The sequence below is a fragment of the Pinus tabuliformis genome, chromosome J (genome assembly GCF_031772625.1).
Source record: "Pinus tabuliformis cultivar Carrire ecotype Pingquan chromosome J, CPIR1, whole genome shotgun sequence".
Lineage (NCBI taxonomy): Eukaryota > Viridiplantae > Streptophyta > Pinopsida > Pinales > Pinaceae > Pinus > Pinus tabuliformis.
In genome coordinates, this window is record NC_142295.1 from 484,572,004 (window position 1) to 484,590,560 (window position 18,557).

An 18,557-nucleotide genomic window follows, 5' to 3' on the forward strand; every position below is an offset into this window, starting at 1 on the left:
GTGGATCCAAAGTTTTCTATGGTGGTACTTGTGATCAGTCCGAACTTTCTATTGCAGATAATGAGGCTGAAATTAGGCTTTAATACAAACTTGTAGGAGACCTTGACCGTGAGTAGTTGTGAATAGATTGAGGACGTTTTGACTTGGAATTTGGTGGAGGGTTGACTTGGCTCTTGGTGGATTGCCATCTTGCTATTATGTTGGTCACTTTTTCTATGAATTTAATGTCTTGTTGAGTTGATTCTCTGAGGAAAGTATTGTTGGGTTTTTATCCCATGTGGGTTTTCCCAGTTTACCCAAGGTAAATTGTTGTGTTCTGGTATCTACATGATCCTACTGGTATTTTAGTTCTTACTATTGATATCCTCAGACCTCTATATAATTGCTTTATGATGGATAATGAATGCAAGATGATGAAAAATAAAAAGCAAGAAAAGATAAACCTAAGTAAATCATAAGAAATAATTATTAGCGTAGAGGATACCTAGAAAAATCAACAATATGGAGACTTCTTTCTGTCTCATTGAACTTAATGATTGGCTTCATTGGAGGTCTAACTATGTTGATCTTTCATGTAGGATCAATTGCTTATTTGCATGGTTATTTTTCTAATATTTCGAAAAATAATTTGACAAATTTTTCTAGCGTTTTGGTTAAAAAATTACACCATAAATTTCTTTATTTAAACCCAATGAAATTGCACAATTTGCAGCATGAAATTATCAGAGCAATAAATAAGTTTTGCATATAAAAACCCAGAAATGCTGCAACTCAAAGTTAACACGATAAATAGTAGCAAACACAACAAAATTCCGCCTTATTATATTAAATAGGGTTTTGTGAACCTGCTACAAAACACCAACAAATATTTGAATGGATGAAAATAACTTCTCCAATGTTATGCCCCCGCGAGAGATCTGATTGACCTCTCCTTGTGATCTCCACATTAAGCCCAATGAGCGAATCTGATTTGATCCCTCCTCTTTGAGTCGCTAGGGTATATCTCAATACTGAAACCCCTCCTGACTAGGTCAACTAGGGTGGATTACTGACCATTGAAACTAACTGTATGCATAATGTAGGTTGTCACCCAGACAAGCTCCAAGAGCTCAACTCAACAATAGCAAAAGAATTATCCCCAAATGTTCCTAGGGAGTGGGCTCTCATCTCCTTTAATAGTGATGGACTATCAGAATACCATGGGTCTTTTTCTTCTTTTATTAAGGTGACTTATAATATTTCTTTTTCTTTAGTCACTTTTAATTAACTAATTCTCCCATAGCACATAATTAATTTTAATTTGTAGCCCGAGCTAATGAGATACTCTCCTTCCCCAATGTCTAGAAAAGCGAACTTTACAGTTTTGGTTGTTCAATCATGGTTGGGTATTATTTGAACCCATGGTACCATTACAAGATTCAACTTTAGAGAAGGTGAACTTGGGGAGGTCAAAGATGGATTGCATAAATGCATAAAGCGTATGGTCTCCAATCCCAAAGTCTAGGATGACTTACTTATGTAGATCAATATTTTTAGTAAAAACAGAGGTACCTTGGGCAAAAGGGTTGTTTTTCATGTAAGGTATTAGGACAAACTAGGTAAACAATTCCCAAATATTTTAAGTTAAAGTATCCATTATTCTATTCATTAGAAGTTCTAGCCAAATTTATTTACTAATTCTTGAAATTTCTAACTTTGTGTACTGCCCCTTCTGAATAAAATTTGCCAAAGAAAGAACTACCATTTTTTGCAATTTTGAAGCCAGCACAATTTTGGACACCAACTTAGGAAAAGTGGGTCGAAATATTTGAGTTGGTGGAATGTGGGGGCCACCCCCACATGAAATACACACCCCTTGGAAGAGAAATCGACTTGGCTAAGGGAAAGTCGAAATATTTGGGTGGAGGGACCCACATGGGGAAGGAAGGCAGCAAGTATAAATAAGAGAAGGATAGCAACTATTGGAACCTTTTGACAATCTATCATTTACCATTGTTGCTCAAGCTGTTCAGCTGAGTCACAAGTGCTGTTGAGCACAAGAGTTTTCCAAGGAGAAGACTCACCCTTTTCTTCGGTGGACCTTGAGTGCCACCCTAGGGAGGTATCACTAAACTCAGTGGGAGGATTGTGGGGAGATCATAGTGCCTTTCACCTGAGTTTCCTCAGCCAGTTCATACTCTAGAGGGAACACAAAAGTCCAATTGTACCACTCAACAAAGCTAGTTCCTAGGTGTATTTTGGCCAGAGAAATTTGGAGTAATTTCACCAAGGAAGGACCAACATTTGTGGGGAGTTTTGGAGTTGGGGGTTGTTGCTTTGGAGGAGTCCGAATTTGTTCTTTCTGGGCGCATGCACAGGGGGTCATTGGGTAGAACTTCGTGGACCTGGGATCAACCCTCTTGTGCGGGATTTTTGGGTGGAAACTCTCTCTCTTGCGGGCAAAAATTCTGGGACACTTTTACAGTAGATTGAGGAGAGATAAGGCCACATTCAACAACTGAGGATTTGGGGGACACAATTTTCTGGCCAGGAGGGCGTAGCACAAAATTGGGTAATTCCGGGAGGTCAGAATTAGCCCAATTCCTTTCTGGGTTTTGTTGAGCTAGACTTCAGAAGCACACTCCTAATTTTGTAGAATTTTTGGAGGTGTTTTGAGCACTCAAACTCTAGTTTCTTACGACAGCAGTGCAAAAATTTTTGGGTGCAGTGTACAACCTATTGGAGCCAATTTTGTGGGAATTTCTAGCTATCTCCACTTGGGTATTTGCTTGCTTTCCTAGCAAGTCCAGGTGCACAATTTCCACCACCTCTTGTAATAAGATTTCAGCTCATTATTAATAAACGACTCAGAATTCTTGTTGCTGCAATATGGGTTTTTAACTTGTGCATGCTTGTGACAATTTCCAGAAATTTTGTACTTGTTTATGAGCTGTCGCTAGTGCATGTCGTTGGTATTTCACTTAATATTTCCATTAGGAATATTACAGTGGTATTAAAGCATGTTCTTGGCTAGTGTGGGGAACAAGAGCGGGTGATGCCACCAAGGTACCAAGGAGTGGTTTTCCAGAGGGGCCATGGAAGAGGAAGAGGCAGGGGTCGAGGTAGAGAAGGAGCATAGGTTCCATTTTCTGGTACGGAGGTCGAAAACATCAGGGGTCACGTCGACAACCAAGAGGACAACGAGTAGCCCAGACAGTGGGGCCAACAATGTTCCACGGGGATGCTTCCCCTAGGGTCGGTTGCACACACCTCTCACACCTGGGACGAGGGGATGTTTGGGGAAACGTTTCCCCACGTCCCCCTTTTGGGGAGATGTGGGAAGTCACAAGAGGGACGTTTGCCCAGTGTGGGTGGCGCGACTCCCCAAAAGGGGGATGCCTGAGTGTTCCCCCTCAAAATGGGCTAGGTGTTCCTCGTTAATTTTGCTTGTAAACAATGATTTATGATAGGGGAAACCTAGTATTTGACCATATTGCTCTACTAATGCTATGTAATTCATGGTAATGGTAAATTCTTAAAGTAAAAGCGACATTCTCCTTTATCTTTTTAAATTTTTAACATTACCATGAAATGATTCAGGATGTTTGAGAGTGGTTCCGACCTCATTGAATTTTATATGGAGAAAGTAGAATTTTAGATCTCACTCAAATTCCAGCAGACTTAATAGTTTTTCAGGAATTCAGGATTCGGCGGATTGCAATGCAATGTTACCAGACTCAGAATCGGCAATAAATCGACGAGGCAAAAGAGCGAAGAGTTTTAATCGGATCGGGGAAAATTTGGGAAAAAATCAGTGAATTCAATAAATAAAGATATACACACATTGAATTAAAAAAAAAAAAAAAAACATTGTTCATTGATATTCAACAAAGCTATGTCCAGACTCCAAACAATGCGTAATATCAATAGATGTCCCAAATATCATGAATGAATAAGTATCTCATATATGTTATGAGTCCAAACATGATCCAAAGTACTAGGTCTTAATTCCTTACCAGTGACTACATAGAACCAGAATTATTTGCTTCTAAAAGTTTATAAAATATTGCATACGAATTAGTAAAAACGCAGTAACTGAATCTCTTGATTGCTGCTGAAATGATATGATAAGCGTTTGCTACTGAAATCTCTGACATAGCATACGTTGAAGCTACACTGGAGCACACTGCACACTATGCCTCTATTACACTACGACTCTATTACCTTCTTGATGTATGAGTTGCGGGCCTGAGAAGTGAGAAGTAAGTTACAGACCAACATTTAATTTTTAACGTAACTAAACCACACAACGAAAAATGTGGGATCCCTAAAAGTTAAAACCCGTGCTTGCCGAGTTGACAGTTGAAAATTGCCTCAGCCACCTAAATCACAATTAATCGGTGAGTCGCAAGTCAAACTCGGGTTGACCACAAGTCAAACTCAGTCAATGTAAGTTTGACTCACCCAAAGTTGAATCGGATCGTTTGAGGGAATTGCAGGGTTTGACTCGTGATTAATCGCGAGTGATCAGAGATTCATGTGTCACTGTTGCAATGTTTCCATTGGATTTTGTCTTGTACAAGGGTATGGAATTAGTATTTAATCAAGAGAACCAGGCCCTCTGTGTACTTTAGAGTGACTTTTTGAGACATCACTCTACTATTTTTGAGTTTAGTTATATCAATTTACTATTCCAGTCTTCAGATTTCAATATCTACTATAGTCTATTTTGCTTAGTACTAATTAGATTCTAGAATGATGAATGATTTTTAATTTTAAATCAATTTAGAATCTAGAATGATGAATGATGAATTTAATTTTCAATGTAGATTCTAGAATGATGGGTAATGAATGATGAATATGGATCGGCGTATTTTATTATTGAATTTCGTGGTCTATGGATGCACGATGTATGTATTAGTAAGGATGATGAGTATGGATCAATGTATTTCATTATTTGAAAAAATTGTATACCCCGACGCCCCCCTGTCTCGAGTAAATTTCCCTAAAATTTGAGGGTACTCCCACACATCCCCCTTGTGTGTCTCCCCGCACCCGCGTCTCCCCATCCCAGAGTCTTGGTGGAACATTGATCGATGTGAGTGTATCTTGTCACACTTGGTGCTATTGTGCTATATTCACCTTTACAAGCTATATACATCAGCAAACTTTGCATATTTGGTGACTAATGCTTTGTGTGTGTGTATATATATATATATATATTACAACAACATACTCATTATCAACTCAACATGTCACATATACACACACACATATATATGTGTGTGTGTATATATGTGACATGTTGAGTTGATAATGAGTATGTTGTTGTAATATATCTATCTATCTATCTATCTATATATTTGCATATTTTATATAATTTTTAGTTGATGAGCTTGATCAGTGCTTTTAGCTGTTAATCTGACCAGTTTCCTTCCAGTCCCAGATTGACCATTAGTGGGTCCAGGTTTCTTGTATGGTAACATTGCTATGTACTTATATATGGTGATGTGGTGATATGAAGTCAAGAAGATTGTCATAGATATAGGACATGAAACTCATAACCACTGTATTTGACACGACTCTACATAATAGTTGTTTAGGTGTAAATAAACAGGTATATTATATATGTAATGCCACAGCTGTGATCCTTTTAACCCTTGCCCATTAATCTGTTTTTGTTTACGAGGTTTCTTTAATTCATTTGAACAGGTTATACCAGGAGAGTTAACCTTAGTATCTGGAGTACCAAATTCAGGGAAAAGTGAGTGGATTGATGCTCTCTTGTGTAATTTGAACCATGCTGAAGGCTGGCCATTTGTTCTTTGCTCCATGGAAAACAAGGTATATGCTTTAGCCACATTGGAGGTATGATCTATCAATCTAGAATACTTTGAAGATTGAATAAAAATTGTAAGTTGGTATATCTAATATGCAAATTAATTATCTGCAGGTTCAGGAGCATGCGAGAAAACTGCTAGAAAAGCATATAAAAAAGCCTTTCTTCCATGCTAAGTATGCAGTTTCATCAAGAAAGTAGCATGTTGTGTTTTGGTCAAATTTTGAAGTAATGATGTTCAAATTATTTGTTGGTGCTTATTTTTCATCTTGAATTTCTGATTCAGTTGAATCTCTAATTTGCTAAAGGTGATCATTTTTCACTAAACTGAAGTATTTCAAACACTGATATTGTGACCTAAGCATAGGTTGGTGATTGTTTTATGATTAACAGTGCAAAAGATTGAGGGTTGTTCATATTTATATGTTCAAGATCTATGTCTAACCAGGGAATGTTTTCCTGTCTTGAATCTCTAACTCACTAATGGTTTTGTTGACTAAATTCTGGAATGATCCAAAATTGTGAGTCAAACATAGCATACTTGATCATACTAGAGTTAGGTGTGTACAAGTCTAGATTCTCATCAAAACATTAGCAATAATTCCTATGTGGTTTGAGGATGATCCAAATAGTTTTTGTAAAATCAAGAGCGTTTTCTAACAAAGAAGCCATTTCAAAGTATATGCACATTATCACTTTGTTTCGTATGGTATGTAGACTCATTGTTTATTCTCTTTTGTACACACTAGGGAAAAAGAAAAGGGTGCCAATGTTATAAGGGATATTGAGGCATATTTCAAAAATTAACTATCTTGTACTCTCCAAAAATAGAAAATTTCACCTTTTGTTCAGCCATTCTTTCTTTTGATTTGAGAAACTAATTAGCCTACGATTTGAGAAACCACAGCTTGAAGTTCCAACTTTTGTTAACAATAGTAATGAATTTTGTTGAATTTAATTTGGACCGCATTCATAAAGTACATGTGCTTTGTTAATCTCGTGTCTTATCCAATCCCATCCCAGCTATGTCTCCCAATCACAAAAGGAGTTCCCATGTCATCCTCTTGTCTGACATGTCGTTTATCACATGAGTTGGTAGAAGCACCTGCAATTTCATCATCCTCCATGGGTTTTTGTGTAAGATCTTATCCCTTTCAAATCATAAAACATATCATCGTGTTCATCCATTGGAAAAGGAAATTCATCGTAACTTACCAAACCATTGTATTCCTTGAACTTTGGTTGCTAGATTATCCTCACGCAACTTGCTAAGTCACCACGTTCATGTTCGTGTTTGAGTTTGGCGACATTGAAATTCGAATAAAGTTTGGCACCTAAAATTTTGCCCGTAAAGTTCGACAGATAGAAATTTGAAAAAAAAAATGTATATATATATATATATATATATATATATATATATATATATAAAGATCAATTTAAAGTCAAATTTCAAAGTCCATAATGCACATTGCAAACACATAGGATTATTGCTCAAACATTTAAATCATTTCCACATAATTTTATAAACCATGAAAGCGAGTGCCAATAAAGAACCAACTTCCATACATAGTAAACAAGGTGAGAAATTCATCATAGACATTGACACCCATATCAAATTTAACAAAACCATGGGCCATATCAGATTTCATATATTGAAAAACAATCTGATAAAAGAGTATTCAAAATATATAAACTCAAAAGTTTAAAGTAGCTTGGCAGTTTTAGAAATTTGTTCTTACAAAAAGTAAACTAGAAGTCTAAAACAGAAACACAAGTTTTATTCTTGATATTCCTGTGGCCCAATTGTTATATCAAAAAGTTCTATATCATCAAGAGCAGTAGTAGTTGTGAATCCGCTAGATGCTTCAACATCAGATTCATCACTCAATTCCCTGTCAATGTCACTATCAATGTAAAAACCAGCTTCATCCCTTGATGCATTTGGAACAGGGTCGATCCACGGAGTAGAGGAATTGGATAACTCTTTAGCCACATTTTTCAAAGCTAACTCCAAGTTACTACGAACATAAACAAGATCTAATCTTCCAGATAACAATCAATTTCTTTACTTGGAATGAATGTGGTCAAAGGAACTCCAATTCCTTTCACATGTTGATGCACTTGATCCTTGGTTTAAGATACGAATTTTGGTGCCCCTGAACCATAAAATTCCCACCATACTGCTGGATCACTTATGCTCTTATCGTACTTCGCTGATTGTGTTCCAAATAATCCTTCTTCTAACCTGTATGCCCTCAACTGACATCTGACCAAACCTGCAATTACTGGATCTAGATTTTGCTTCTCAATAGCCTGGATAAGTCTATTCATGACTTCTTCATCCGTATGTCTTGATAACCCTTCATCCCTATATCTTGATAACCCAAACAATCTAGGGTCCAAATAGCATGCTGCTGCATGTAATGGACTATGCATCATCTTCCATCTTTGATCAATTAAATCCCATATCTCTTGGTAACCAAATTCCACATTATTAAAAGAACTTGCAATGGCCTCTTTGCAATGATCAATGCTTTCATAAACAAAACCCATACAAGGTTTGTCACCATCAACCATGCGAAGCACATTAAGAATTGGGCCACATATTTTTAAAACCTTGTTTGCATTTTCCGAAAAGCTATTATTGAGCACTATTTGTTCAACATTTTCCCCCTTAGTTTCTTTTGAAAGCAGAGATCTCTCCCACTCAGTGTTACAGAAAACAACTCTTAGGCTTTCTTTTTCCTCAACAACTCTTTTCAGAGTAATATAAAAAGTGGCAAACCTTGTATCACAAGGCCTAAACAACTCTTTTGATGCATTCTTCGTATATATGCTCAAAGTGAGACGATGGTTGATGATGAAGTTTTCAATTGTTTTGGCTCTTCGGATTGTCTCATTGGCCCAAGGAAATTTGGCTAAATCGTGCAACATTAAATCCAAGCGATGAGATGCACAAGGGGTCCAATAAATGTGATTATACTTTTCATTAATCATCTTCCTTGCACCAACACAATTTGATGCATTATCTGTAATAACATGGACCACATTTTTCTCCCCAACCTCTTGAATTGCTTCATCAAAAACTCCAAAAATAAATTCTGATGTCTTCACTCGATCAATTGCATTAACTGCCTTCAAGAATAGTAGCCCTTGAGGACTATAAGCAAGCACATTGATCAATGGGTGATGACACAAATCTGACCAACCATCACTCAAATTTGTGCATCCTGTATGGTTCCAAGACTCTTTAATCTGAACCAACTTTTCTGTCACTCTGTCGCTTGTTTTCTTTAGCAAAGTGGTCCTTAAAGCTTCAGTTCTGGGAGGAAAATGGCCCTTCCCAAAATCAATGGCCTTTTTAATTACATTTTTAAAATATGGACTCCTCGCCACATTAAAGGGAATTGCACATGCATAAAAGAATTCTGCAACAACATCATCAACTTCTTGTCTCTCCACAGGTTTCCAGAATTGATTTAATGTTTTGGTTCCACCTCTTTTTACTCGAGTAGAACTTGATCCACCAATGGTTGAGATTGAATTAATGGTGTTGGAGGAAGACATGGCAATCTCCCTCTCAATTTGCTGCCTCTTATTTTCCCTTTTGTCTTTTTCCATCTTTGAAGTGAAATGTCTTTCTCCACTATGGTTTTTTGTTCATCAGAGATCTTAGTGCAACCTTCAACACCACCTCCACTTCCATTGCTAATACTGAGAAGGCGATCCACTGCTCTAGTTAAAGAGCCAGTGAATTGATGTCCACATAGCTGACACAAAAGATTTTTCCTCTCTTTTTTGACAAAATTCCATGCTATAACAGTGGATTTTGGGGGTGCCATTGAAATTTGAAGGTTTTGAACCTCTGATTGTTGAAGACTGAGGTGAAGCTTGAAATATCTACATTTTTTTTTTAATTTTACATTTTAATTAGTTTTATATTTTGTTTGCAGAATGAAATTATGAAACTATAATTTGTAAAATAAATTTAAAGAGTCTGGATCCAAACACTATATTAAAAAACATACTAAATTGTAATTTGTATATATTAACTTATTAATTTGATAAAAAAAATGTGCATTTCAATTTTTGACTTACTTGGAGGCTGGAGTCTGGACAGTGCGGCTTGCTGAAGCCTGAGCCTGTGACGCCGAGTCTTATGATTTGGTTGAACGGATGCTATACTTCAGTGTTCACGCAGTGGGAGGGCCGAGGCTAGAGCCTAGAGTGACGGTCGACGGGCGGGGGTTTGGGTAGTGGAATATGGAGTCGATGCTGGTGGCCGCGGGAGACTGGAGTCTGGACTCTGGAAGTGGAGACGACGTGGCGTGCACGGTGCTCACTGTTGCTGTGCTACGTAGACTGAGTCTGTAGTGGCAAATTGGCAATGTTGTGACGTTGTCGGCGTGCTGTGCAGCTGTCGGCTCACTGCTTTGTCACGACTCACCTGTGTATGCGATTTTTGTGAATGAAACAAAAAGCAACGCCTGCCCATGGCATACATAAATGCATGATTTATTTTTTTAATTTTTAAATAGCGGCCAAACGAATCCCTAAGTAACTTAATTGGGCCTGCATAAAAATCGATTTTTTATGCGAATTTCAAGGCGAATTTCATTTTCTACGATTAAGTTTGGGTTCGGCATTCGGGTTCGTGTTCGTCATTTTGTTCGGCAAACCTGATCGAACAAATTCGAGTTCGCTTGGGGTTCGGCAAATTTCGAATCCCTAGGATTAAATTCGCCAAACTAGGTGACTTAGCATGCAAGTGCAACTCATCTTCACAAGGTGCTTCTTTTAGAACAAGATGCAATGCGTAGTCTTCAATGGAAGCTTCTCCATCAAGATTTTTGTGAGGTGTTGCAATGTGGTCTTTGTGAACCTCATTATGCTTCTTCTCATCTGCATCTAAAATCTCATATACAAGTGGCTCATGTGATGAAGTAGAAAGCTAGTTATCTAAGTGATCTTTGCGAATCTCCTCTCCAAGCTTCTCTTGGTTCGGGTCATCATATTTTTTCTTTGATATACTCAGTCAAGGACATCGATAGCTCATAGTTTTTATTGATTTCACCAAATGAGAATATGAAGGGATAATATGATATGTGTGCATTAGTAACCTATCTTAATTCTCACTCTTTGTGTTTGCAAATATCAACTAGATATTCAACTCCTTTTTCCCCATAAATAAAATTACATATTTTATTTATGTGAGGAATTATATGATCCCTCACCCCATCTATGATTATGCAACTCGTTTTCATATCCTTGGTTCTATGTTCTGCTGCTTGTATTGGATCTGAAGGAACCTGCATATCTTTGCTTACTAAATCCCAGTGATCATTCATCTTCAAAATCCAGGTAATTCGCTCCTTTTAGGGCTCAAATTTGATACCCCATCCAACTTCTCTTTATATCTCAAATTGTTTAATGATTCCATCTTTGTAGATCAACCACGAGCACAAAAAATTGTTGCAAAATTAGAAATAATTCTGTTATCGCACAAAGGAAAAATTTATACTACAAACTCTCGTGATCTGTGACAAGGGTACAAGGGTAACCACAAAATGGGGCATTTGAGACAAGAATACACACCCAACCCACTCTTTTCGCCAAATCTCCCCACCAATCCATGCCCAAAAATGCCCATAACAAGTAAGAAAAATTACTCAACTATACCAATTAAAAGCCATACATTCATAACAAATAGGTGAGGGACCACATGGTTGGCTTAGGTGGTAGAGGAAATGGCACATCGAGCTATCTGTGCTGTAAGGGGCTGCTGGTTGCTGTCTGAGGACCATCTAGGAATTTTTTGTCTCCTACGCATACTACCCATAGGTGGTGGGTAACATTTGGCTCCAACTAGGACATGAGCTCTCGGGAAAGTGCGCAAATCCACTCGAACGGGAGGTCATGATAACACCAACAATCTCTTGGTATCGTAGATTTGTTATCTGCACATATCAAAGACCAAGCACACAAGGCAACAAGTTTTGTGGTGTCTTATGATCACCCATGCTTAGTATTAGGTCGTAAAATCAACAAGAAAATCTAAATGCAATTAATCTACCATGAGAAATATCATATGATGTTAGTTCTAATCAGAAAATAAGCATGCAATGCATCCTACCCTAACATGCATGTGGTACAAAGCTGATACTAAGTATAATCATAAAGCCAATGTAACCAACATAAATATACCAACCTATATGATTACTCATGTAGCATATCTCGAAGTGAATGCAGACACAACCACATGGAGGACGAAGTGGGTGGGAGTTGGGAAAATATGGTTTCCATGCAAGGTAAGAGGAGTCCTTAAGAGAAGGAAAATGAGTCAATCTAGAAGAGCGAGGCCTTCCCTTTAAGCACACAATGGTGGAATGAATGATTACCCTTAAGAACTTCTTATCACAATCATTGCTCATAATATTGTGCTTTGTAGATGCCACAGGGTCGTGATCAGAGGGAAACGGAGGGTGAGGGAAAGAAGAAGTGCAAAAAAGAGGTTGCTCAAGGTGATGGTCACATTAGAGAGGGGAGGTTATGGAGTGATCATAATCCTGGGGTGTGTCTAATGAGATAAAGTATATTTGATGAGGGGTTCTTCCTTGACACTATACCTAGAAGGGGAAAAGGGCTCACAATCACTTGAGATCATATGAAAAGGGGTGAGGGAATCACTTGGGGAAGGCTCAAGATGACAAACAAGAGAAAAGGGCAAAAGGGAGGGTGAAGTATTGGATTCAACGATTTTTTCTGCCTCAAAATCACAACCTAAAGGCTCAAGTGATATAGAATCATAAGAGGGATAGGTAGGAGCCTTATCGATGTAGGGTCTTTCCTAAAAGGGGAATCAATTACTTCCAACTCACCCTTTTCATGTAAATAATAATACTCCTTGTGAAGGGTATCCATGGATATGTCATCATAATTAGTGCTCGAGGGAAAGGGAAGACCAATCTAAACCTCATCCTCTTTGTCGGTGTCATAAATGGGAACACGATAAAATTGAGGACCAACAATTTCCTATTTATCCTTTTCAATATAGAAGTAATCTCCAATGTCATCTTCCAAGGGGCTAATGGGACTACCTTCCTCAAAGATCTCGAAAGAAGAATCATCAGGAGTAGTGTCCTTGAGAAAGGTAAGGTTAGTCTTTAACTTTACTCTCCACAAACTCATTCTTCCCTACACACATATTGTCAGAATCATCCTTTTCATTGTGTGGACCCAATGAGGACTCATCTTCTTGCTTATCACTTAGATCATCAAGGTTATCTCCCACCCCTTTAGTGAGACCTACCTTTAGGGCTTTATCATAGGTAATGAAAGGAGGGTTCTCTTTCGAATCAAATACAATGTGCAGCACAAGGTATCCAAAATAAAGTAGGATGCCTGTCCAACATCAAATCAATACAATGTGCAGCACAAGGTGTCCAAAATAAAGTAGGATGCCTGTCCATAAGCATCCTGCCAGCAACAACATAATTTGCACCATTGTCCGTTATGACTCAGACAACATTTTCTGTGCCCACCTCCAAAATAAACACATCCAACAAATCAACAGATGCATCAACAAATTTGATCAACATAGTCCCCTTGGGACAACTAACCAAGAAGTTTATAAGGGTTCTCCCCTTTTGGTCAGTCCAACCATCTGACATCACAGTGCATCTTGTTTGTGCCCATGATTCCCTAAAATCCTCCAATCTTTTGGTGCAGTCAAGCTTTTCATTTTGAAGAATCCAACCTCTAATGTCATGATAAGAAGGGATTTTGTACCCTGGGCCAACAGTTGCAATAACATCAACAATAGGCTGGAAAAATGGATTATTCCTTACAATGCTGAAAGGAATATCACTCCAAAGGAGAAATTTGGCCAGCAACTTGTCAGCTTGTTCTTTCTCAGTTTTTTTAAGCATTGAAGTGATAGATGGCTGTGAACCAGGTGTGGTTCGAGGAACAAAAAATGATGAGGCAGCTACCGGGTTGGTTGATGCTGCAGTAGAACCACTGCCACTTCCTTGTTTAGCTGACTTTGTTAGTTGCCTCTTCATTTTTGCTTTGGCCTCTCTAGTGTGGGCTAAATTTTTCAATGATTTCATGGCTTTTCAGATGATTTTAGGATTTGTATTTGTGCAAGGCCCTACATCAAATCCAGGGATTTGTGCAAGGTGATACTTCAATCTGTACACCCCCCCGAACATATGGTGCCCACACAACTTGCAAGACAAGTTTATTCTATCATTCCCTCCATCAGGTTCACCAAATTCCCACAGAGGGTCCAATTTCCTTGGCATGTTTGACTTTGAACTTTGAAGTTGAAAACTTGAATGGTGTTTCGGTGAACCTATGGCAAAATAAGGATTACAATTTACAAGTTACAAACTTACAATTTACATTGTACAAAAACTAAAAAAAATTACATACAATTTAAGAAACCCCATTCCAAACCCAACCAAAAAAACTAAAAAAAAATTACATTGGACAAATGTCAAAAACCCCATTCCAAACCCAACCAAAAACATAGAAAAAAAACAATGGGTTATCCAGATTCCAAACCCAACCAAAAACATAGAAAAAAACCAAAACAAAGTTACAAAACACAAAACGTTGGTGCCCATACCGGTTTTATGGAGAAAATTCGTCTCCTCCTTAGCTCACACTTCGTTTTTCTCCTCCAGTTAGCGGATTCAGCTCCAAAATTACCAAGAGCTCACTCCAAGACTCCAAACCCCTGTCGCACACATGTCTGCTGTCCAAATGAAAAAACAATTCGTGTTTTTCTAGTTATAAATCACGCTGCTCGACATAGCCACGAGTTTTTCATAAAAATCGGCCAAAAAAATTGTTTTTGTCGTGCGATTATATCGTGATTTTTTAAAAATCGCGATTTTACGATTTTTTCGCGATTAGTGCAACACTGGTGTCCTCCTCCTTCCCACGTGTGAGCTGCTCCTTGTAGAACCCAAAGCTAAGGAGAGAGAGAGAAAAATGAGTGAGATGAGGTGATGGGAAAATGAATCAGCCTCTCTTGTATTTATATGATTCATTGGGCATGTGTGCCACACATTTTACTGCTGGCCGACTTTGAGAATTTGTCAAGTAAATACAAATAAATTCATATCTCCATAAATACTTGTCGGAATCGGATGATTTTTAGACCAATCCTACACCTCTCGACAAGAGGAATCTAGGAAAAATATCAGCTGCCATAAATGAGGTGACCCACATGGAGTTTGGTCCTAGTTGCCAATTTTAACGTTAGGAGAATTAATATCTTTAGATATCAAATATACCATGAAGGGGTTGTTCATTTGTAGGCTTCTTTTCTCTTCTTTTCATATGTGATTCTGGAAGGTGGTGTTTGAGTTTTAAAAGCTCCTTTGAGTGTGTTCTCTAAGTTTCACCATCACTTCTTAAATGATTTTTTTGGAAAATTGTTTCAGAAGTCGTGGCCAACACCTAATTCATCTCAGAGCTATTTGAATCCTCTGGCCCAGGACAGGATGGGGTCAGGAGATAGATCCCTGCCAAATTCTGAAGGTTAATTTAAACCGGTGCCAAATTCAATAATGATGGATCCCATAAGTCTGATTTTAACTAAAAGTTGTATTGTAGAAAAATTTCCTTCCACATCCAAATATGCTTAGTAGTGTCAAGTTATAGAGTTTCTTCGATTCTTACTGTTACAGATTCCACATGTATATGGATGTTTAAATTCTAATGAAACGGTTTGTCTGTCCTGCCGTTATTCTTGCAATTATGTCCATTCTTTTGCAGTTACATAATTATCCTTAAAACATTAAAGCTTCTTTTGGCTTGTTGCTAATCATGCAATGCTGGCATCTATTTATCTCATGTTCTGCTATTATTACTATCATGATATCCACATTTCCCTGGCTGTCCATGTTACTAATAGTAGGGAATTTTGAATTAAGTCTTATTTTATGACATTTGATTTGATGAATGTATACTGTTCCTGCTATTATTTTTATGCTTTTTAACATTTGAAGTTTATTTTTATTTTTTAAATTTGATCATTTAAGTTACGCTATTGCCAGATATGGAGACTCCATACCACGAATCAGTCTCAAAGAACTAGAGCAGGGGAAGGAGTGGCTAAATAACAGTTTTTTTCTGATAAGGTAATTTCCTATCCCACAAAAATCATGGCATTATATTATTTACCTTTGTATTATCTTGTAAATGAGTTGTGGAAGAATTTGTCATATAGTAGAAATTGAAATTTATATAAATGTTTTTGAAAAACCTAAATAGGTCAAAGGGACTAGTAAATATGACAAGCATTTATAGCCAAATAAAAGATGGGTTGTAACCGTGCAAGAAGTATCCCCTAGAATGAAAAATAAGTTCCAAAAGCAGCTTGAAATGACAAAACTTACAAGAAGGTTTACCAAGAAAGAAACATAACTTGAGAGATAAATTATAGAAAAAGCCCAACACATCCATTTAGCATTGCCCGAAACATGTTGAAATATTGAAATGGGTACAAAACACCTTTGAAATACCCTGAGCTGTATTGTACGATGTTTTGTGATTTGGAAACAATGTGCCGTATGGCTCAAGACATTTCTAGGGAGTTTTAGTGTGAAACCCCCATGTTTTTGCTCATTTTTTAATTATTGTGAGCTTGCCCAAGGTGAAATTTGTATGTATAGACTAATTTTTTTTCCTTATTTTTTCCATCTAACCAAGCGCCCCACTTTTCAGCCTATTTCCCACCAAAATGGGTCACCCCACGGGAAGAAATTTCTCTCCTATATTTGACTAGTGCTATGGGAGGGGGGCCCCCCTTCCCCGTCTCTCCTGCTCCTGAAGCACCCTCTGGATGGAAGCGCGCAAGGAGAGACCGTGGCATCGTGCTCTTGAATCACTCCCGTTTGGGAGCATGCTCCCACATTTTTTTTTTAATTTTACATTTTACATTTTTATTTATTTATTTATTTATTTTTTTCGCTCGCTAGCTTTTCTTTGCAATTTATTTATTTATTTATTTTTTATTCGCAAAGACGTTCCAAGCACAATTTTTTTTCAAATAAACAAGAATTTTGAGTGGGTCAACGTAATATTCAAGCCTATGGCTCTAGTATTAATATGCAGTTCATGGTATCTTAAAGTATCATCTTTTTACTTAAATTTTTAACATTACCATGAAATGACTTGGGATGTTTGAGAGTGGTTCCAACCTCATTGGATTCATATGGAGAAAGTAGAATTTTAGATCTCACTCAAAATCCAGCATACTTATAAGTTTTTCAAGATTTCGGGATTGGGGGGGTTGCAATGTTTCCATTGGAATTTTTCATGTACTAGAGTATGGAGTTCGTATTTAATCAAGAGCACCAAGCCCTATATGTATCTTGATGTTAGTGACATTGGTTGTCGAGCTCCTCTATCATGACCCTACTAAAACTGTACCCATCACTCAAACAAAATCTTGACTTGAAATTCTACATTTTTTCTATGTTATGTTAATTCTTAGAGGGTGATATTAATGACAAAGATCCCATGATAAGAAATGATTTTGATGATATGTAGGTATTTGTTGTAGCATGATTTATTTGGATGCTAGTGGCCATCTAGAGCCCGTTTATTGATGTATTTTTGGTTCATAGATGGATTGCACTCCATGTTATTTTGGTTATGTGCACCTTTACATGCTATATAAATGAGAACTTGTAATTTGTGGACTTGTGGTGGATGAAGATTATAACTACAAGATGATTGATGTTATATGGTTTAATCCATGTTTTTATACTTTTTATAACTAATTCATCATTCTACATGGTTTTGTTGACATATATGCTTCAAAATATATAAAAACATACATTATATCAAAATTCGCTTCTGACCCAAAAGATTCTGAAAATTGTTACGACCTGCTCCCACTTTCTCTTTCGCTCCCTGCATCTGATTCTGCTTCTGATTCTAAGCAACCTTGCATTTGATAGCTAGCAATACAACCAACAACCCTTGCCAGCCACCATTAGACGATGATATGTCATGTGCCTTCGCCATTTGCATCAATTATATGATTCTTGCCATCCGACATTGGCACTTGGATGAATGTGAGAAACTATCCAAAAGGTACTTTGATTATTTTGCAATCGGGTGGTTATACTTACTTGTTTTGGATAAGTATGGATAACGTGGTGATTTGGAAGATTGACAGACCTTGACCATAATTTTTTTATCTGACCTTACTGGGGGGGTTAAACTTTGACCCTAGTCTAGTGGGACTTGTTGCACTCATTTAATCAAAGTTCTGAGGAAGCAGATGTACCATATTTTTTCTTCCAAGGATCGAAATCATCATCGATCAACACTATGTTATTGTAAACCCATTTTGAAAAATTTTAATTTTAAATGGTGCTAGTAACACCATGAATGTATGTAACAACCTAGATAAGTGTATTGTTTTGGCGATAATTTCATTCTAGGAGGTTTTTTGTCTCATTGACTCATCTGTGTTTCTAAACACGGATGGTCGACAGAGTTTTTCCTTCCAACCTCACCCTATAGCTAGCGTTGAATTTGTTGTGAAAGTTTTAGGTGAGTCTTACTGTTCTAGTTGAGACTTGTATAAAAGTGATTTGGGAATAATTTAAGCTAGTTGGATAAATTATTTTATTAGAAATCACTTGGTGTAGTAGATCATACTAGCCTCCTGCAAGACTACCCTGTCAGTCTCCAACATCTCATGAGGACA

At 37.4% G+C, this 18,557-nt stretch overlaps 1 protein-coding gene across 7 annotated transcripts in view; it reads left to right on the top strand.

Annotated features, from left to right (window-relative positions):
- LOC149227905 (toprim domain-containing protein) overlaps window positions 1–18,557 on the top strand; it is a 422,908-nt gene that overhangs the window by 219,571 nt on the left and 184,780 nt on the right. For all 7 annotated transcript variants that reach the window (XM_089377962.1, XM_089377957.1, XM_089377958.1 and 4 more), the window contains 3 exons: window positions 5,692–5,823; window positions 5,933–5,994; window positions 15,889–15,972. In XM_089377962.1, the coding sequence (XP_089234088.1) occupies window positions 5,692–5,823; window positions 5,933–5,994; window positions 15,889–15,972 (278 nt within the window). The remainder of the gene's footprint in view (window positions 1–5,691; window positions 5,824–5,932; window positions 5,995–15,888; window positions 15,973–18,557) is intronic.